At 40.3% G+C, this 23,048-nt stretch overlaps 1 protein-coding gene across 2 annotated transcripts in view; it reads right to left on the minus strand.

Annotated features, from left to right (window-relative positions):
• Positions 1–23,048, minus strand: part of DNAJC24 (DnaJ heat shock protein family (Hsp40) member C24) — a 36,318-nt gene that overhangs the window by 3,358 nt on the left and 9,912 nt on the right. For both annotated transcript variants that reach the window (XM_017827014.1, XM_017827013.1), the window contains exon 3: positions 8,168–8,306. In XM_017827014.1, coding sequence (XP_017682503.1) covers positions 8,168–8,306 — 139 coding nt within the window. The remainder of the gene's footprint in view (positions 1–8,167; positions 8,307–23,048) is intronic.

Raw genomic sequence — 23,048 nt, forward strand, 5'->3', positions numbered from 1 at the left:
TTTTCTACAGCTTTCTAGGAAAAGCTGGCAGTGAAAGAATTTATTCCAGAACTACTTATTGAGCACTTGCTGAAAAAGTCAGAGGCCCAGGTTATGTTATTTTAATTCCCAAGAGATTTTTCCAACCTCATCATTACATTGTAGAGGATTCTAAATGCTTCCCAGCTGCTTCTGTGTAACTTTGCTCTGGGCAGAAAGGTAGAACTAAGGGACTTTGCAGCCCCCTCCTCCAATAACAGCCCAAAAAAAATGCCCATCTCCAACTTTTGTCTGATCAGGAAATGGAGTGTTTCCTTCTTCATCACCAAAAACCAACTGACTGTTCTATTTTCAACTGAGATGTACATTACATATCCTTGAGAACGAGCCTCATCTAAATTGGTTTTGATGAAGGTGATTAAAACAAATGAGACACATTGGAAATAATGGCAGAATTAGTACAGCCTCTTTGATTTACCTTTGCTGAACACCTGTAAGGAAAAAGTCACAGTGAAAAGAAAATTAACCCACTCAGACCCAAAACTTTACTGCTGTCAAAAGAAAGGGGGAAAAGCAGGGGTGTAATGATGAAAGAAAACAGGAACATCCAGCAGTTATGTGGAGCAACATTTTCCTTACACCTGATCAGAATATTAATTAACTGCATGAGATGTTCAAAGTACAATAAAGGGTCAGATGGTCTTATCTCATGCTAAATATTTCTGGGAGTTTGCCTGGTATGAGCTACAGAACAGGAAGGCTGGAATGGTGGATATCCTGAAAACACCCACAAAACCAGTCTGAGGCCTTTCCTCCACCAGGCCTTGGAAAAAGCACATTTCTCCTCCTTTTCTTTGAGGAAGAAAACAATAAAAAAGCAGAGATCAAAATGAAGTTTGCCTGCCTACCTACCTACTTACCTTGGCTAGGGTAGGAAACCTCCCAGGGTTTCCTATTTGGAATTCATGAAGGATTTCACTCAGAACAACTTTTATGGGGTTGGTGGTGGAGGTCTGGGTCATGCCTTGCTGGGAGAAAATACAGAAAGGGCAGGTGGTCCCTGTGCCAGCATGAAGAGAACTGGTTGCAATGCAAATTCATGAGGACAACATACTTCAGGTAAAGTAACTTGTGAATCACAGAACCACAGAATCATTTCTGTTGGAAAAGACCTTTAGGATCATTACTTAAATTACCCTTTAAGTAATGAAGAAGGTGGCTGAGGAAAAGTTTGCTCTCTCTTCTATTCCAAACATGATACAATATGAAGCCCAGGGAACAGAAAATCAACAAAGCTTTTCTAATTCATCACTGCCATTGTAATTTTGAAAATAAAAAACCCCTAACCCAACAGGCAAAATTAATCCTTCTCACAATTCCCAGTCTGAACAGAGACTGTTATTCCTCATCCGATGGTCAAGTCCTGGGGGGCATCAGGCACAGCATCACCAGCCAGTCAAAGGGGGTGACTGTCCTGCTCTGCTCTGCACTGGGGTGGCCTCACCTGGGATCCTGTGTTTAGCTTTGGGCACCAAAACATAAGAAAGACACAGAGCTATTAGAGAGTGTCCACAGCAGGGGAACAAATATGGTGAAGAGTCTGGAGGAGATGCCATATGAGGAGTGGCTGAGGGCACCTGGTGTGTTCAGCCTGGAGGAGACTGAGGGGAGACCTCATTGCAGTTACAACTTCCTTGTGAGGGACAGAGGAGGGGCAGGCACTGATCTCTGCTCTGTGGTGGCCAGTGACAGGACCCAAGGGAATGGCCTGAAGTTGTGTCAGGGGAGGTTTAGGTTGGGTATTAGAAGAAGGTTCTTCCCCCAGAGGATGGTTGGGCACTGAACAGGCTCCCCAGGGCAGTGGTCACAGCACCAAGCCTGACAGAGTTCAAGAAGTGTTTGGACAACACTCTCAGGCACAGGGGGTGACTCCTGGGGTGTCCTGTGCAGGGCCAGGAGTTGGACTCAATGATTCTGATGGGTCCCTTCCAACTCAGCATATTCTGTGATTCTATGAAGTCTGACAATCTCACTGGTTATCTCAAAAGATATAAATTTTCAATTAGTACTCTTGACTTGACTTCACACATAATCCAGGAGCTGCTCCTGTCAGGCAGTTTTGCACACTGCATTTATTTACCCGTCTGGTTCAAGCAGGAGAAACATATTTTCCAGAGTTGGACGAAGCTTTTTTATTTTCTAGTTCTAGTAAATACATTACCCAATCTAGTACACCTTAAGGCAACAAAAACCAGATGTGGCCACTTCTTGAAAAGCAGAGGCACAGCCCAGTATGAGTTTGGGGAGCTTACAAGCAGAACATCCGACCTAATGGCTCTCACGGCGACTCCTATTTCTTGCGCCCTTCCTTATTTCACCTACACCACTGTTATTACAACCACAACTCCCTCCTTAGGGGTTCTCTGAAATAAGCTGGTGTCCCATTGTCACTCCTTTGCCAGAGAGGGTTATTTGAGACTGGCATTGTCACCACTACCGAGTTACGGGGTGACTCACAGGTGACACCAGCTCACGCCGCCCGACTCCGTGCACAGAGCTGTACCTTCTGAAACACATCCCTGAACACACAGGGGAAAATGTGGAGTCCTGCTCATCCAGCACAACTCCTGAAAGGGACTTTAATTCCCCAGCAGCACAGCCTGCCCGGCTTTGCCATCTATTGCATTTGTCTGACAACAAGAGGTGAAAGGATTCTGCGGCTCCATTGTCTCAACTGCAGGATCTAAGAAAACACTGGCAGGCTCATCAGAGAGGTTTATGAGCCTGCAATTCAAAGAGATTAAAAGGGAAAATCTACTGAGATTCTTTCAGGCTACAGAACAACATTAAATAACTATTAGCAGCTTGGTTCAGTAAAGCTTTACTAGAGCCCTTGCTGGGTCATTCAGAAAGTGTAAAAGAGGAAAGGTATTTAAGTTTCACTTGAGGATACAATAAATATTTCTTGGGCTATTTGAGGCTGAGTTTTAGGGAAAGGGTTGCAAGCAGTAAATGGAAATTTAAGCCCTTTAACAGTTTATGGTAATAGTAAAAATAGTCATAATACTTGAAAGATTTTTTCTAGCTCTTTATTCTTAGGATTTGTTTTTCAAACCAAACAAATAATTAAAAAAGTTCAAGATTTGTAGTCAGTCAAATACCATTCATGGTATTTTCTCAGCATCAAAATCACCACAAGTACTCAAAACTTCTATGTTTTCAGAACTCAATTTTTTCTAAAGGCTTTTCAGTTTTTTAACAATTATTTGAGTCTTTTGACTTAATTTAAAATAATTACATATTAATTTATTTAAAATGAAACCAAAGTAATGTGTTGAGAATTTTCATAACAAAAAGATACATTTGCTATAAAAATACCAAAAAAATATTGCTTCACTTGTAGCAGTTGAGATTTAACTCCAGAGAGTTAAAAGGCTTGTACTCCAGCTGAGGGTCTACTGCCGTAAAATCCACGGCTGGAGAAGGAATATACACTTCTGTCACTTACAGAGGATAACCCAGCACACAGAAAAACCACTGGTGTGGTCAGAGAAGGCTGGATTAGTGATCAGATACTGTAAAATGAGCTATTTTAGCTTAACTATGAAATTTTTGTTGTGCCTCGCTGCCTAATGGAAGGATACAGAGGATGGAAGCAGATCCATTCTCAGGGGCAACTGGCACAAGCTGCAACACTGGCAATTCCAGTTATTCCTGCAATTCCTTATGCCTAAAAAATTACACAAGAGCAAAAGGAAAATTACCCTGGAATGTTACTCACGTATGAGAACTGCATCTACCATATTTTTCTAGAAGTGCAATTTAAAAACTGAAAATCAAAAGGAGGCACGTGCAGATATGTGAAAACTCCTCCTGGTGACTCTGCCCCCCACCCTATAAACCCTTGGAGCCCACAGGAAAGATGGAGAGGGACTTTTTACGAGGCCATAGGACAAGGGGAAATGGCTTCAAACTGAGAGAGAGCAGGTTTTCATGAGATATTAGAAAAATTCTTCCCTGTGAGGGGGGTGAGGCCCTGGCACAGGTTGCCCAGAGAAGCTGTGGATGCCCCATCCCTGGAAGTGTCCAAGGCCAGGTCGGATGGGGGTCTGAGCAACCTGGTCTAGTGGAAGGTGTCCCTGCACATGTCAGGGGGGTGGAACTGCATGGTCTTTCAGGTCCCTTCCAGGCCTTCTATGATTTATGGACATCTGTGTCCATCAGCATGTGAAAACATATTATCCTTCACAGAACCTCACGAGAGCCATACATGGAAAAAGCCCCTAGATTCTTAAATTTTTCCACCCAAAATCATATGCAAAGCAACTGGTTTTAGTGTCAATTCCATCACTAGCTTTGAATTATTTGCTACATTAATCATCAGAAATTAATCTAAGTCACTGCTTTATTGATTTAATTTTGTGACCTTTCTGTTAATCATTCAATAATTAATAATTAAAACATAAAATTAACTCGTATTATTATCTTAAAAATCTGAGTGTTTAGATACAGTTCCTTTGTCCATAAGTCAACAAAACCCCACAAAAGTTGTGGGGCTGCTACTCAGAGGTACCTCAATAGGATACAGAAATGGGCTGGCAGGGACATCAAACGGTTCAACCAAGATTAAGTCCTGCTTTTGGGATGGGATAACCTGCACCAGTAAAGGCCGGGAGACATCTGGCAGGAAAGCAGTTTTCCAGAGGGTCCTGATGGACATTCAGGCTCAACAGGAGTCAGCAGGGCACTCCTGTGGCAAAGGCCAACCCCACACGGGGCCGGCTGAGCAAGAGCAGAGCCAGCAGGTCAAGGGAGGGATTTTTTTTTTCCTCTCTACTCCACTGAAGAAATTGCCTCTGAAATCCTGTGTCCAGTTTTGGTGTCCCCAGTCCAGAGCCCTGCCATATGGGAGTGAGTTCACTGGACTGCCAGCACGGTCAGGGGCTGGGACACATCACACAAGAAGACAGGCATCTCATTCCCCACAGCTGCTACAGAGGAGGGTGGAGAGGAGACTTCTCAGAGGTGCACAGAGGAAGGATGAGAAGGGAAAGGCACAAGCTGCAGGAAGAGTCCTTATATCTGCCTTGATAGAAGAAGAACATGTTTTGGCTGGTTTGGGGTTTGGTTTTCTTTGGTTGGGTTTGGTTTTTCTACTCTGAGGGTGTTCCAGCACTGGAACAGGCTGCCCAGAGCAGCTCGAGAAGCTCCATCCTTGGAGACACTAAAAACCAGGCTGGAGAAGGTCTGAGCAACTGCTCCATGGACTTGCTTTAAGTAGGAGATGGATCTAGATGACCTAGGATGGTCTCTTCCAGCCTACATGATTCTCTGATTCTGTGAGAAGTTTTTCTTCTTTCCAACTGTGTCCCAAAAGTATGAACTTTCAGGGTTCAGATGACTCCTAATATGAAACTGTAAAACAGGTTTTTTTGCACTCACTGAAAACCTTTTGGTAATGACCAGTGCCAAGCTTGATTTTAACTGCATATTCATCTTTTTTAAAATGGGATACCGAACAAAGAATGGAAAAATCTGAGAAGAAAATCTGTTGACAAAAAAAAAAAAGTCTATTCTTAATAGGTAAATTGTTACACAGCTTTTTTTTCACCCTCCAAATTTTTCACAGGGACTGCAAGATTCCCCATTATAATTCTTATATGATAAAATAATGAATTGGAAAAGTTTTCACACATATAAAGAAGCAGTTCTCGTAAGATTTCCAGATCAGAAATGCCTGGATAAATATTTGAGCCAAACCTCTACACAGTTTGTGGTTTGTCCCTTCCCATTTGATACTGTGGCCTGAAGGCACAAAAAAATTAGGAAATTATTGGGAAACCTTCAGAGAAAAGCAGTATTAAGATATAAAAGCACATTCACTTGTTACTCTCAGCAATTCAAACAAAAAAATTTAAAACTATAGAACCCCTGGATTCTCTGGCTACTGGAACTTCTCTGGCTACTGGATTTCTGAGCCAAGTAATTAAGATTTAGTCAGTATAGCACAAGAAGGTACATACAAATAAACAAACTGTGAAATGGGGAAAAGACTCCAGTGCAAAGAGCTTCCTGCTGATGGGCAGCCACACACACACACTCTGGCATCCTTCAGATCCTCCTTCCTAGGCTTCCTTTGCATCTTACTAACTTGCTGTATTATCTCTCTCATCACTATTCCCCTTAGCTGCTGTCTCCATCCCTTTGTTTCTGTGAGCTTTTATGGCAGTGTCTACAGAATTTGTCTAGAATCATGACTTCAGAAGCAGCTTGACAGGCATTCAAAGAACTAGAATTTATTTCACCATCATTCTGCTGCCAGGGAACATGCTGGAAAGAATGCAGGGAGGCTGCACATGTATGTTATGTGTGGCTCAGTCTGGAACACTGGGACCCTCTGGGATAAAACACATCTATCCCATCACCATCCCATTACCAAACACTGGCAAAAATAAAGGTACAATTTGTTCTCTTTATTTCTGTAAGAGACTATTAACTAAGTCTCTTATCCAGAATCTTGAGATGGTTTTTTGAAGAGCTCATCTGGATGCAAAAGAATCTCAGAAACTATTGATAATCTTCAAGTTACTCTAGAATAAGTTTTGTCAAAACTAATTTGTAGCAATGTCCTTAAATTCCAAGGGAAAACAAACTAATTGATTAAAATCTTGATGTAGCTCTACTTCAGTGGATTAACCTGACCCAAGCAAAATGGAACTTCACAGTCTGGATTTAAGCTTTAGGTAAAACTCACTGGATACAGAAAAGACTCCTCACTTAATCTCTAATTTCTTTTTTCCCGTGCATGTACAATTTGTGAAAACAAGACACAGCCAACATTACAATGCTAAGAGTACAACAGGATGAGAGCACTGGGCAGGAGGAATTCCTGTTCTGGCATCAAAGAGATGAAAAATAACTGAGATGAAAAAAATTATCCAAGTCTGATCTTAACGCTGTTCACGTAACAAATTAGCACAAGATCCAATTTTTTTCCCGTTCTTCTAAAATATTTATTCGACGACTCTGTTTTCGGCCCTGCCCCCCCTCTTTTCCCAAACCCACAGGAAGCCTGAAGTGCAAGATGATTTAACTGGAGGATTCCTCCCGTGGATATACAGTTCTGTGTCCCTCTCTTTCTCCCGCAGCGATGCATATCTGCGGGATGACTACGGCTTTGTGTCTCCGAGGCCCGGCCCGCGCGGCGGCAGGGGAGTTAAAAAATCAGCACAAGAGAGAAAGGTCTGATGGTGTGCCAATGGACAATGGCAGAGAATTCAATAACAAGCTGCAGAGACAGTGGGCTTTTATCAGACACATTCAGAAGTGGTGGTGGCTACACGTCAATGCTGGAGCCGAGTGTGTTGCTGCCGAGTGCGACCGAGTGTTTTCCCCACAGGCAAGACACTATTATTGACTCCCCCCATTAACATGTAGGGTGGATATACATTTATTGAAGGTTCTAATGGAAGGCTGAGGGACTCCTATCCTGAGGCCAGAGCAGAAAGACAGCCTATCACTTCATGTAATGGTAGCCCATGTGTGACAGACCTGACCTACATTTCCCCCCTTTCTTTCTCACAACAGCCTGTCACTGTTTTAAGAAGCTATTTTCTGAGAGGTATAAAAAGAAATGCATGCTAGAGCTGCCTAGTTAATGTGTTATATTGGAATATTATTTATAAACCTGCTTTAAAAGGACTAGTTTAGACTACAAATGAATTATGAAAGCTACTGTAACACACACACACACAACGAAAAAGAATGAGTCCTAATGATTCTGAAGTGGTTATAAACCCACATGCAGTGAACACTTGGATTAACGCATATCTAAGACACCGCAACAAAATGGAGTACAAGACTTGAAAGTAAGAACAATTAATGAAGCTACCTTCATAAAATAAAAAGGGCTAAGGCCTGCAATCAGTATAAATTTCACAATAATCCAAGCTATTAGGAATAATGCCTCCTAACGTTTTGTTGGAAGCCATTCAGTGGTTTCAGTAGCTAATGTATGTGGAGCAAAAGCTATAAATAATGGATTTCCACATTTGAAAGTAGGACAAGAGCGAAAGAAACATTTGGTTCAGCACTAAACAGCATTTTAAAATACCATCTACCTACCACTCCCAGACCCTGCTTATTTAAAGAGCTGCTGCCACTACAGCCCTCCTTGGCAGGAACCTACCACGCTGCTGCAGGTCATACTCTTTTTTTGTCTCTTCGTTCCCTAGAATTTTCCACGCTTGATCAACTTCCATGAACCGCTGCACGCGCTCCTCCACTTCTCCTGCCGGCACATCTGCCTCCTGCTTGTCTGGGTGATACTGCCAATCAAAAGGGAAAAGAGGGGGGGGGGGGGAAAATAAAAAAGATGAAAAAGTTGAGGGGAGTGGAAGTGAGGAGGGTGGGAGAGCAGCAATCAATAACGCATTTGACATTCAGTTAGAAGGACAGAGGAAAGGAGAAGGTCTGGGCTGAGGTGCCAAAGGAAGGGGGACGACGGCGCCGGGCACAAGAGGAAGCTGCCAATTTAATCAGCCCCTGGAACCACCGGTGGCACAAATGTCACCACGAGCACCGACGGCATTTTCTGGATAATTTGCTGATGGAATCGTTGGTCTTATGGGCAATTTACCTACCACAAACAGAGACAGGTACCTGCAGAGGACCACGACACGGGAGCAAGAGGAGGTGCTGGAGGTGCTGGGAGCTCTGGTACCACCACGCAGAGCTGGTTTAAACAAAGCCACCACTGTTTAGTTAAGGCTATTGCAGATAAACTGAATGCTGCATTACGTGTGCCGAGCTTTTTTTGTGACTTAAATGGTAAATAAAATATACATGATCAAATATAATTTATATTACATGTAATTTTACTTTTGAAAATATGCTTCAACATCTTTAATTTCTTCCAGTTCAGCGAATCAATAGCCCTTCCAAATATTTAAAGTCACGGATCACTGGTTACAGAATTGTGTCATTTTAGTTAAGAAATGGTTATTCAAGGACATGGCTGCAAGAAATCCCGTGTTTAACAGGCAATAATAATTAAAATAGTAACACATTTTCTTTACCATTTGCTCTGAGCTGAACACTCTGACTTGTGGTTCAAACGTCTACTGAAAAGGAACCCTCAAAGCTCCATCGTCCTGTAGCTTTAATTCAACACCAATAATCTTTTTGGATATTTTAAATTGCTCAGTCTAAGTGATGGACAAACAGGAATCAGCATTTAAAATGAGGTAGTTGCAATATAATCATGCCTATCAGCTGATAAGTGTGTTATAAACCAAGATATCCCTTATCCTGGAGCTGTAACCACCCTTTATACTGACACCAGTTGGGGCACTGAAACTTAGAACATCTGTTCTACAAGTGTTTAAGTAGATTTCTGATTAAATGAATTTCTCTGACTTAGTTTATAAATAATTTTGGAAAGGAAAGAAGAGAGTGCTAATATCATGTGTACTTGATAAAATCCAAAATGTAAAAGGACCACTTCTCCTCTGTATTCGAGACTGAACTTCACACTTGCTGAAAATATGGCTGAAGTACAGTGGTGATCCATAAAGGTTCATCTCTTAGGGACCCCTTTTCTATCTCCCCAACTGAAGATGACAAAAGTCTAAGGTTGAAACAAAACCAAAAACATTTGGTCATTGCATTTAGTCATTGTATTCTAAATAGATAACTGTCAGATGCTTGGATTGGCCACAAAGACCACACCTCCTCAGATCAGCTTCTTACAAATACATGGAAACATTACTGACCAATTGCCCACAGCAGAACTAGGAATACTGGCTTCTCTCCTGCCAAGAACGTTGAGAAAACACTCCCACAAAATTGGTCACACTTCTCCTTTGTTGTACCAAAACCTCATCTGATGGGTTTAGCTTTTAACTCCTTTCCTATAGATGTGGCAAATTTAAAATCTTTATTTTATATTAGAAAGATATAATTTCATGTAACTAGTGTTGACTACATTGTAGGGGACCTACTAATTAAAACACATTTCTGTGTTTATCTATTTGTCTCCATTTTGGTCTCCAAGCTTTCTGAACTTATTTGCTCCTTCCTCTGCTGGGTTTTTTCCTCTATTGCCATCTAATGCCTTTAGCAGACTACATCTACACTATGAAAAATCCTCAACCTCAGGTATTTTACTCTAATCCTCCCCCTTTATTTTTTTTTCCAATCCCAGTGATCCCATTTCATCTGAATTTGTTATGTACCTGCTCTGACTGACTCTCTTTTCCTACTCTCCAGCTCGCTGATCAAAAGCCAAGAACGCTTGTTTCTAGCAAAAACCCAGTCTTGGTTCAACTTCCCATGCCCTTCTTTCCTCTCCAAGACAACCAATGAGGTTTCCTCTCTGCAGCTGTTTCAGACCCTGTTCAGCCATCCCAGACACAGAGGACTGAAGTTCAGAGGGGGCACTCGAATGTCCTCCGTTAACCCTTCAGACATCAACTGGCCACGCTCTTTTTTCTGTCTCTTCCCTCTCTCTTGGTCACCACATTGTTGCTTGTGGTGCTGCTCCATCTCCTCCCAGAGTAGCTCCCTCAGCAGAGCCAGGGGTTTGCTCTGGTGTTGAGGGAGGTGACACATGACGGACATTTCTGGTCTCCTCCCCTTTTCCCATCCAGCCCTACATTTCTGGGTTATCTCAGCCGCCACCACACACGAGCTCCGTAATGAAAGCAGACAGGCCTGTTTTCTACTCGACCTACCTCCTTCTCCTCACTCTGAACTACTGCTCATCTCCCCCTCCGTGCAGCCATGTTAGAGCCCCTCCGTGTCTCCTGTGGTATCACTTCTCAAAAGCTGTGCAAATTATCTCCGTGTCACTCACACCCACCGCCCGAGCAACGCTCTCAGCCACGTTACTGGATGCATTTCAATCTTCCCAGCTGCATATGGGTAACAATTTTAAGCAGAAAAATACTTCCACAAAAATAGCTTTTGGCTGAGCACTCATCCCGAGCACCGTGTCCAAAAACAATTTTTACTAACACGTTATTATTTAATAGGACTTCATAAAAACAATAAAGCATCTTTTCCCAAGTCCAACAGAGGCAAGGGAAAAGGAAGAAGGTTAGAGATATATGCCCAAGCTATTCTTCCTTTATTATACCTGTACTAGAAGTAATTTGCTAACTGTCCTCCATTACTAAAGACTGTCTGGAATTTATATCACTTTACATCATATATCACTTCATATAATATGATGCTTTGCAGTTACTGTGAATGTTAAAAAGTAAACCAATTGATCATGGAAATGTATTAGTTCATCTGTTACCAATAAAAAATTACCTTACACACACACAATACTACTGCTCCCTCCCCTGATGTTTATCTTCAATGTCACATTGTCATAGTATTTCTTGAGGACTCCGGTTCTTGGCCCAAGAGTTATTCAAAACCAAATTCTTAGGGTTTTCAATTGCTTTAGCTGTTGAAATCACCAAAAAAATTTGAAAACCTCGAAGTCCAAAATTTGAAAACCTTGAAGTTCAAAGCTCAGATGAAAAACCCACTTTAAACAGTATCTGTTGGAGACTGGGTGAAATGGGAAACATTTTCCTTGGGAAACAGGAAAGCAGGCTAACACAAACTTAACCTCATGCCCTTTTTAATTACAGTATCATTATTGTAGCTTTATAAAACAACTGTATTCAACTGTCTTTATTTTTAATATCCATCAGACTGTACTTTTCAGCAGGCTGGATACAGTGAGAAACAAGGTATCACCTGGCAAACATGCTCTAAAAAACACATACAGGTTCAGTTCAGAGTTCTACAAGTACTTGAAAATTTAGAAATTTTTTCATGGAAAATTTTTTAGGTAAATTAATTGTATTTCAATATGCTCATCTACTGCCTTTGATACCTGCTACTGAATAAAGAAAAAGCAAGTAAACGAACCTTTTCTGTCTCAGAAAAAAGGTGTTAATGTTGTTATGTTCACCAAATAATTAAAGGTGTAGACTCTATGAAAATTCCTTGACTTCCAAAACATCCATTTTATTTATGATATTCTTACTTGTACATTGTCCACACTTGATTCCAAAGGTATGGGAAGATGAAGACTGGACACTGTCTTTTTGTGAAGAGACAGAAAAATTGAGTACAAGCACAGAGAACGTCGGCCTACTGTACTATTTTGACTTTTGAAGTTATTTAGAGTAGTTGTTGATTTCTTAGATATTTACAGATGTGCCTTAAGTACTGTGGTCACGTGGCCAGTTTAAGGAATTTTCTTTTAGGGATTGCAATTGCTTTCTTACAGAAATGTTACAGTTAGCCTTTCACGGACAGAGTGTGTACAAGAATTTGGAACACACCACAGCACACTCAACTGCTACACTCGGCACTCCTGCCTCCTTTATACTCCACTTCTGCGCTTCAGGAATTGCAAAAATCAATCTCTGGAAATTAATACGACCACTATTAATACCCGTAACGGTGTTACACCTCAGTAACACATCAGTGGACCCTAGGAACTCTCCCACCACAGGATGAGAAGCTGGTTGAGCTCTGGTTGAGCAGCTCCGGCCCTGCGGTGACGCGCGAAGGGCCCCGTCCCCCCGACACTTGTGCGAGTTCCTTAACTTCGTGCCATAAATCTACCGGGGTCGACTGATTTTAATCAAATTCAAATTAGCAAGCAGAAACCCTCCAGTTAAATCAATTTAATGCACGTTTCTTACTGGTGCTCATGAACGTATTTTTCAGAAGACATTTACGGCGCCCAGCGAGAATCAACTTAATACGGCTCGTTGGGAGGGGAGGGGGGAGGCACAAAGGCAGAAGGTTTACACTAAATCTGTAATCTCTTGCTAAACTGTGGAATACATGATAACCAAACCACTTAATATAACTACTTTTACTCATAACTACTTTTCCACATGCCAGATTGAAAGGGCTGATTATTTAGAAGAGGTTAAAAAATTACTATCCCTTCTGGAAGAGTACATTACCGTGGCTATTTCGCCTCGTGTATAAAGGATACTCACTTCAAAGACCAAAGATGCACCACATCTCTAATTCCACACATCAAATCAAGAGGTTTTATTTCCTATGAAAACTACTACTGCTTCCAAATTTTACTTAACTTATGACAAAGTTAAGGAATAATGCTTTCTTCTACTACTTCGTATTTCACAGACAACTGTAAAAAACTTCCTGCTGAAATTACACGGCTTTTAAGTAAACCTATTTAAAACGTAACCTTCCTTTTTTTTCTGACTGAGGAAACTGAAGGGAGATCAGCTCTATTTTTTTTTCCAGGAATGAACTAACAAGTACTCTCCACTTTCTACAGCTTTGTCTTTCCTACTTTCCAATATTTTTTCTTTCCTACTTTCCAATATTTTATGCAAAGCTGTCAAGTGTTTGCAGAAATCTTCAGCAGAAAATAAAAAGTAATATAAAAAGGAGGAACCAGATATGGCTGCATAAAATCCTTGATCTTCTCTCCTGAGACAATTGTTTTGGAGAGGTATTTTCAGACTTCTAAAATTTTCTTTATGGACCCTTTAGATTCCGCCCCTGCATCCCCCATTATTGAGGTTCTAAAACTCAAAAGTAAAGAGAGGTACAGAACAATGAGGAAACCATCAGAGCTCAAAAATTCAAAAGTTAGACTATTCTGGACTTACTATCATAGGTCATAAAGTAACCATTAAGTAGTCACTACTACCAACAGTTACAGCAGAGTAAATTTCTAAACTATCCAATTTATTAAAGATTTTTAACTCTGAAATTATCTACAGTCTCATGGATCATCTTGCTAAACTGAACCGACAAGTCTTGAATTCCTGCTTTATTTCCAAAGGGGATGTGTGCCTATATTGGAATAAGGGATATGTTTAAAGGTGGAGATGTGCCCTATCTTCCTGAGTAAAGCAAGGATTTTACAGTAAAGTAGGATTTTACCAGATGATTACTTAGATCCATCCAAGTAGTTGTGCTTTGAAAGGAACTACATTTAATGACTAAATCTAAGCTTTAAATGAGAATAAATGATAGAATATTAACATCTCAAATGAACTTAGTATCTCAGCATCCTTCTCCCTTTCTCCATGTAAAGGCATCTTGCAGTAGCTACAGTAGTTTTGTAGCTTGACAGTATTTTATGCATGTAATGCTGCTACAAGTGTGATTTCCAGCCAAGTATTAATTACCTTTTCCTTTTTTTAAATTGTAAAAGTAACTGGAAGCCACAGTGTTCACAACCTCCACTACAACACCTCTTGGAATTTGTAAAAACACTGCAGAAATCGTAAACAGATGTGTATTTATATTAAAAGAATAAGCAGTGATGAAAGACAACCGGTGAGGGTCAGGGAAGAGAACTTCAACCCAAACTTCACTGCTTCATCTGGTGAAGGCACCATTTTTGAGGAATGAAAGAAGTGAATTAAAACTGCAAACAGAAGAGGCAAAAGTCATGAAACCAGTGTGCAAGGGGTTGGTTGGATTAACAGGGCAGAAGTGAAAGCATGGGATAGTAGGGGATAAGAGCAGGACACAGCCCTGACACCCACTGCCACTGCCAGGAGAGGGAGGTGAGTGACAGGAGTGGCCAGGAGAGCTGGATACTCTGCTGTTCAGATGAGGAAAAGGATGAGGAGAGGGGAAACACTGGAAGCAGCTGGATGAAGAGAGAAACCCAAGCCGTTATTTTCCAGCCACACTTCCAGACTCATGGCTGGGAACCCAACAGAATGAAACTGCACAGATTAATACTAAGCACTTTTAGAAATCACATTATCCGTATTTGGAGGTTCAATCTATTTATTCTTGTAACAAAGCCCAATATTGACCAGGCAGTATATTCAAATTTCAGAATCAGAACTCTCCCTCAGAGTCAACATAAGACAATTTGGTTAATAAGTCTAAATTGTTATTTAATTTATAACTCACTACGATATGAAGAAACCCTAATGCAGACAGCCTTGGTCTGTACAAAGTTTAGCAACAAACAAGCATGTTGCACTGGGACAAAATGCACAAATCATTACTAGTATGTCCCTTGCACCATAATGAAGTGCACCCTTTTAACAAAGCAACAAGACCAAACTGTGTAAGTTAACGTGAAAACAAAAGTAGCAAAATTGGAAGCTACGTTTAAAAACATTTTTCATGCTTTATCCAACATTTACACGTTATCAACTGTAATTGTTATTATCTACAGGTTAAGCTAATGAAGGCAGGACAAAAACTGTCAAGTGTTCTCATCTGACAGAAGTATTCATAGGTCCATGCAAATCTGTCTGTACACTACAGAGCTCATCACAACACTTCACATTGTATTAAAGAGAAGCTGCAAGACAGTCAACATTAAGAAGAAAAATATTAACCAGCTATTTCCTATTTAACTCCCAGTGGATTCTGAATTCTCGTTACATTTCCCTGCCTTTAAATAAAATTAAAAAAAAAAAAAAAGAAATCTGAGTAAATTTAAGGCCAGGCTGTTCTTTTAGGAGGAAACTCCTTTTGCCCCCGCTCACAATATATGTAGTAAATACCAGTTTTTCGTGGGACTTGCCAATAAATCTCACCCCTTGACATAGTGTCTGTTCATACTCAGTTTTTGGCTGCTCTGCCACAAATGCCAACAAAGGGACCAATTAATGAAAACTTTCTTGATACATTCCCAGTGGATGAATGTCCGCCTTGCAGAAGGTACCTTGACAACATTCATCTCGCACAGGCCAAATGGTTGCTCTGTGGTAGCAATTAAGACACCACCAGCCTTGGCGAGGTTTAAACCAACAACCAAATCTGTGTAGGTCGGAACAAATGCTCACAGAAATCTGGAGAAATTAACTGCTAAACAAGGGCTGGACTGGGTCATATAATTGCATCCATTTCTCTAGTTATTTACAGACCACGAGGACACGTTTTTGTAAGAAAGCAATTGCAATCCCTAAACCAAAATTCCTTAAACTGGCCACGTGACCACAGTATTTAAGCCACATCTATAAGCATCTAAGAAATCAACAACTACTCTAAACAATTTCAAAAATCAAGATAGTACAGTAGGCTGACATTCTCTGTGCTTGCTCTCAATTTTTCTCTCTCTCCACAAAAAGACAGCGTCCAGGCCTCACCTTCCCATAACTCTGGAATCAAGTGTGGACAGTTAAACTTAGTGGGGCATTCCTCCCCTTTCTAAAATTATATACAACACTCCAAGAGCTATATAATTACACCTAAAGTTTACACTTTGGCTAATTTTACGTACATTTCACACTGAATAGTTTAGGCCACAAATCCCTACCAGCATGTAACAGCATTAACACCCATATCTGGTATTACCCACGCCAGGGATGTGTCAGCTATGTCTGAGCAATCAAGCACAACGCCTCCAAATGATCATTTATTCTGGTTATGGGCATCAAATACAGATCAGATTCCAGCCAGAGTGGCTGCTGTGCTTTAGAGCTGAACTCCTCCTTCCAGAATCCACTCTGTGATGGATTTTATACCAGAACACAGGCCAAATTAGAAATTCATTTATTAAACTGAAATTTGAATTTTTGGCTATGGAAATTTAAGAGAAGCACGTTTTGGCCACCTGTGATGAGCAAGGAAAAAGGTGACAAACATGCACTTGGCCCCCACCCTGTGGCACTCACTGAAAGGTCACAGAAAGAAGCCATTTTCCAACTTTACCAGCTGAACTCATAAAATTAGGGCAGAGGGAAAAACTACACTATTTTACCCAAAAAAAAAAGGTTATTTATTCAATAAAAGTATTCTGAAACAGGAAGGGTTTATTTTGGCAAAACAAAAAACTTTGCACTGCATGAGAAAATGAGTTAATTTTGAAAAAAATCTTTGTTTTAAACATGTAAACATTAAACTTGTATCACTGGAGGAAGGGCAATTTCTGAATGAAGAGTATTAATTAATTACCAATATATTTATAAAAATGATTGGGGAAAAACCCACTCATTACCAGTGACTAAATAATTCTGGCATATTACCTTGCCAGACACAAAGTGCTTTTCAATTTGGAAAGACTTAAGTTTCAACTGAAAAACTCTTAAACACTACAGTGTAATCAAAAACCAGTGAGAGTAGAACCCTAAAACAATCTAATGCTGCTCTTAACTCAGAAAGATTTTGTTCAACATTGTATCACATGATCCATGAGGGAATCTTCCTGCCCAAGTATTTCTCTCTTACTACTCCAAAAAAAAAAAAAAAAAAAAGGAGAAAAAATGCATTTTTTTTTTAAAAAACCCAACTATTTGTAGATCACCTCTTACATTAAAAAAAGACCTAAACAAACAAAAGGCAACCTGACTTAAGAGCAAGACTTGCACAAAACAAAGGGTTGATAATTTGCTATGTGCTCCTCCTACACTGAGTATCCTCAGCTTTCCCCAAGCTGGAAAGTGAAATATCCCAGCAGTGCCGACTTCCATCCCTGGCTTTTCCACAGGCCTGTTTTGCATATAAAGGTCTTGTCTAGTTGCCACCCTGAAGTGACACCACACTCTGGGCTCTGTGGCCTACATGGTCCATCAGGTACTAATTAGATGGCATGTTCTGTCAACACTTTCCTGCTCTTCTGCTATTAACTGATCATCCTGCCCAATTAATACAATGCAACACCAGTTCCGAAATCCTTGGGATCCTTTACCTGTGAGAAACAAGGATGAAGGGAAAAAACACCCTCCAAAAGGGTCACAAGGTAACTGCACTGGTCCAAGATCTGGAGTGACAATAACACCACTGTGCTGAAAGGTTAATTATGTTCCTACCAAGATTCTCTTGAGCCTAAGCTTCTTTTTATCTAAAAATAAAGAGTAAACACAAGCAAAAAACTCCCACAGACCTGCTTCCTCTAACAGGTTATATTAATTTTAGAAATGGTAACAGCTTATGGAAAAGTGAAGGCTGCAAAACTAAACTCACTTGGCCATTAACACCATATTTATCATCAGAATATCTGCAGTTAATGTTACCACTGTTAGATACTATGGACCAGAAAATAAGTCATGAATACTGTGCAGATACCACAAGCATGCTAATCCCACCTATGCATGCAAGATCCAAACAGCTGCCCTTACCAGTCACATACAGTCACAACAACCATAAATCAGCATTTTATAATAACCTAAAGAAACGAAATACATGTTTTCTCCATTTATGACACTGCACTAAAGACACCAGAAGATAAAACCCAAACGACAAAGCGGCCGCCAAATACAACACGCTACTGCCACCTAATGCTTAACAGGTTACAGCAAAACGTGCCATTGTTCCTCTGCACCACACCATACACCGAGAGACCAAAGCAAGTAAAAAAAGTTTAGTATTGCTTTTAAAAGATTCGTTTCCCATTTGCTCCCCTACGGTCTTTCTAAACTGAGCCGCTGTGATCACATCCTTTCTTGTACACAAAGACTGTCACAGGCAAAGTGTGTCTTCAGTGGACTAAACGTGGGACTCGTATTTCATCTGCACAAGTATCAGGGATGTAACAGATGCATTTAGTGGGATAAAACAGTAAGAAGTGAGGACAGTCACTAGGTCAGGTTCCATACTCGTGGGTGCTTTTCTAAGCTCTCCCCTCTTAAGCAACCAGCAGAATTCAGTGTTGAAAAGCTTCACGTGACAAGTATTTGGAAAAGGAAAAAAGAAAAATAAGAAAAGAGAGGAGTGGTCTTAAGTTAAAACAGCACAAATCAAGACCTTCCTTTGAAGGTGCTTCACTGATTTTTGCAAAGCACCCTCTCTGAAATGTGAAACTTGTTCACTTCCGTGAAAAGAATTATTCCAGGTCTTAAACTGCCTTCCTAGCCCACAATCAATCTTTTCAACAGGCTCACTCAGTTGGCAGAAGTTAGCAGGGAACATGGAAGGAGCCTGCTTCTCCCACTTGCCAAGAGGAGAAACAGAAAGTGAAGAGTTCCTTGTGACATTGAATCTTTTCATATAGAGATTTAAACTTCCCCAGAGGATGTCTATCCAAAGACAGATGGACAAAAGAACAAGGAATTTATCTTCTTGATTCATTACTTCAATCCATCTCTTCTTCCTTTTCTTTCCCCAAACACAATCAATCTTTAGGCTTTTTAAAAACGAGATCAGGTAGGGGAAGGCTGAAGTTATCTGCTTAGACACTGATTAGAGCCTCCACTGTCCATCTCCAAGATGATTCTTACTCATAGGAAATGTCCCTTATCTGAGGAAAAATATAAGACAACATTTTCATTTTCTTTCTCTCTCAGAACTTCTCCATTCTAAGACTTTTTTCTGATGTTGCTCAGTGACCAACTAGCTGGTAAAAACTGTGTCCAGTCCTTTTTCCTCCTTACAATCTGCCATGATCAGAAATTCTTATGCAAGCATCAATCTGAGCTTCCCACACGATATTCAACTGCTTGCGTGTTTAACACACATTATTAATCTTTTCCATAACCTTGGGGCCAGAAATAACCACTGTTATACACAACATTCAGCACAGCAGACCTACAACTTTGCTTGAGACAAATAAACCCCATTGGAACAGAAATATTTCAGATTATATTACTGCTGCTACAGCTGTTGCTACAAGGAAGTATTTGCTGTGATCCAAAGTATTCACAGCAAAGCATCCTCAAGACAGCACGCTGGAGGAAAAATGGATTTCTTCCTAGCATTTTAGTTATTCATTACCAATGGATAATTTTAAAAGAAAACACTCACAGAAAACCCAAATTGTTCTTTTAAAAACAGCCAGAACAAAAAAAAAAAAAGTTAGGATTAAGTGTACACAGCAATGTGCAACAGCTGTGCAGGCCACAGAACTGGCATTCACTGACAGCTGCAGTAAAAACACAGAGAACTGGACTATCAAACCAGAGCAGCAAATTCTTGAGAATTACTGGAGTCCTCTAAAGTGCAATTAAAAAAATGCATAGATTAAATTATACTGTCATAAACTCATAAATTCGTATGTTTGGTTTATTTTTTTTTAAAAGCTATCTTGCTTAAACATTCTTTAAACTTCCTTCAGTCTGATTAAGATGAGAATTTCACCACAACATCTTACACATTTAACTCACACAGTTTGATAATCTTAATTTCTGTCCAGGGTTTTGAGTGGTTCTAATATTCACTGGAAAATATGAAGTCTTTTGTCAGGTTGGGTGTGAATCTGGGCTGAGAGCCATCTGAAAAATCTGAAGAGAGGTCGGCTTTTCCTCCTCTGTACTTAGTGTCTGCTGCCAAAATCCCCATCTTTGGCATATTTGTTTTATATATTTACCTGCAGCAGCAGCAGGAGGGTTGCCACTGTAATTCTGGCTATACTTTTACAGAAATAAATTCCAACTTCCATGGAAATAGTAACTTTCAACTTCCATGGAAATAACCACTTTCGATTCGATGCTTCTTGTGAAAGTCCTGTGATTGCAGAGCAAGTCTTACTCTAAGAAGTAATTTCTAATGAAAAATACTTTATTCTCAGCAGTAAATGATTAAAGTCTAAAGATTATATCATGTATGACCAGGATCCCTTTCTAATGCAACTGCTTTTATCATGGAATTGTAGCATTATACAACTGGTTTGAGCTTATTACACACTCTTACCGGTCTTAACTACTGACAGTGGGTCTCCAAAGAAATGAACTTTAGTCCTTTCACCCCCTATTCCCCAGGCTCTGGAAAGATCCAACCCCATCAGACTGAGAGGAGTCTGATCAAACAGCAAGTCATTACCTCACATAACTTGCACATTAAATATTCACACCTTCCACCCTTTTCAAACTGAATGCTGAAATGAAACGTAAAACTTTCAGTTTCTACTGATAAAAAAGAAAATCAACTGTTGTATAAATAGAAGAAAGGAATTATTTAGCTAAAGAAGGTATGAAAATGAGGAGAAAAAACCAAAAAGTTACAAAAAAGTACATGGACAAAGCTTTAGAAAAAGCTTCTCTTTCATTTTTATCTCTTCCATAGCTCCTTATTTTCCTATGAGGAGTCACCCAAGAGCCTCCAAAGGTACTTTAAAAAGCCCTTTTGAAGCTACAATATACAGCAGGAGAAGACAAAGCAATAGAAAAGCCATCAAAAAGCAGCAAAGGAAAGAAGAAGAAAATCAAACATTTTAAAGTTTACAGGAATATAAAGGTAAAAATAAAGATATAAAGGGAATCTTTAAAGTTCTTTTAAAGTTTCTGGCTCCTGTGCTCACAATCTACACTATTAAATGTCACATTGAAGGATGTTTAGGCACTAGTCACACAATAATGCCAGATACAGGAATGGTTAGGAAACTAGTTTAGGCAAATGCTACTTGCACGTGAAAGCAGCCCTTCCAAATCCTCTGCTGTATTATAGAAAAACGAAACTAGCAAACAAAACAAAAAAACCCTCCACAAAAATCGAACCAACCAGGGTTGCTTAAACACTGAAAAAACGGGCATGAACCTTTCCAGCTGACAGGAGCAGCAGTGCATGAAGGAAAAGCCCAGGATGCTGTTTCCTGGCTCAGTAACATCTGGCAGGAGGGCAGGGACAGGCGGTTTGGGGCACCAGCCTTCAGCTGGCACCGGGACTGGCAGCACAAACACCTCCCTGCAGGCCAAGGAAGTCAAACACTTTGCCACCCCACAACTTCCTAAGAACTGCTGAGCACAAAGCACAGGGGTTTTTTGTGTTGTCCCCCCTGTCCACCACCATTAGCACACTATTTCAAACCAACGTATACCACCCATTTTTCAATTCATTTGGAATACCTAAAAACGGACAGGCACCTTTAAAAGGTCAGATTTAAGCATAATGCAAAATAATCAGAGTCTCTAAATCACTTCAGCTGCAGATGACACTGTGGAAACAAGGCCCTGAAGAATAGAGGACTTCCTTAAAAATAATATTTATTAGCGACCATAACTGTAACATTTGCATAACACTTCAAAAGTTGCAGGTAGTTTTGAGTTTTTGTTTTCTTGAAACTATTTCTTTCAGCTTTCCCCATCTCTAAGGGATTCTCTACACTATCTGAAGCCTTTTGAGATCTCAAAGTAACAGGTTGGGCCCTGATTGAATTATAACTTTTAAAAAGGACATGAAAAGCTACATATTAACAGAATTTAGCACTCGGTTGAGAAAGCATTTGGGTGCAAAACCCGTGAAGAAACCACCTACTTTCATGGGGCAGCTTAATTTGGTCAATAGCTTAATAAACATAGTACACTATACCCAAATAAAACCTAAGCACCACGGCCTTTTGTGCAGACAGCACTTTCCTATCTTTGGCAATGCCAAATAAACCTAAAGCAGCTTCAGAAGTTTCAACCCCTAAAATCAGAGGGCATAAAGCGTGCTGTGACTACAGCACAAACACTCCATTTCATGGATATCACACCAGTAAAAAAAACCCCACAACGATTACAATTAAAAAAAAATGTCAGCATTATTTCAAAAATTCACAGCCATAGTGACAAAACAATTCCAAACATTATCCACGGAATCACATAAACTCAGAAACTAGTTTGGTTTGGATTTGCTCACAGTGATGGCTTGGATTGATCACTAGTTTGGTGTTAATTTAACTTCTAATTTGAGGTTGGACGTGGTCAGCAAATTTCCCCATTTGCAGTAAGGAAACAACTTTGCCAGAGCGTCCTCACAACCCCAAAGGGACACACTTTGCAGGTGACTCAAGAAAATCACGTGACAAAAGACTATTCTACTCACCAGAATTCATTAATTCCTGAGCTTTTGGACGTTGATATTTAATAACACTCTATCTAGGCAGTCTTAGCCTTTACAGAACTGCCCCATTTTAGAAAGGAACAATCAAGAGATGGAGATGGAAAGGTAAAGTCATAACCTAGGACAAGTCACCAACTGCAGAGGAATAATCCAAGGGTTTCATTCCTTGAGTTTCAAGAGCAACATTTACAACTCAGAGAATCCATACCAAGCCCACACTTGGCATTGCTCTTCTGTACCAACAGGAGCCAACACTGGATTGCTCTGGCAGAAGGTAAGTAAGTACCTCTTGGAAGAGCAGCTCTTGTTCAGCCTCCCCTCGAACATCTCCTTAGTTACTG

The sequence above is a fragment of the Lepidothrix coronata genome, unplaced genomic scaffold (genome assembly GCF_001604755.1).
Source record: "Lepidothrix coronata isolate B3197 unplaced genomic scaffold, Lepidothrix_coronata-1.0 Scaffold133, whole genome shotgun sequence".
Classification (NCBI taxonomy): Eukaryota; Metazoa; Chordata; class Aves; order Passeriformes; family Pipridae; genus Lepidothrix; species Lepidothrix coronata.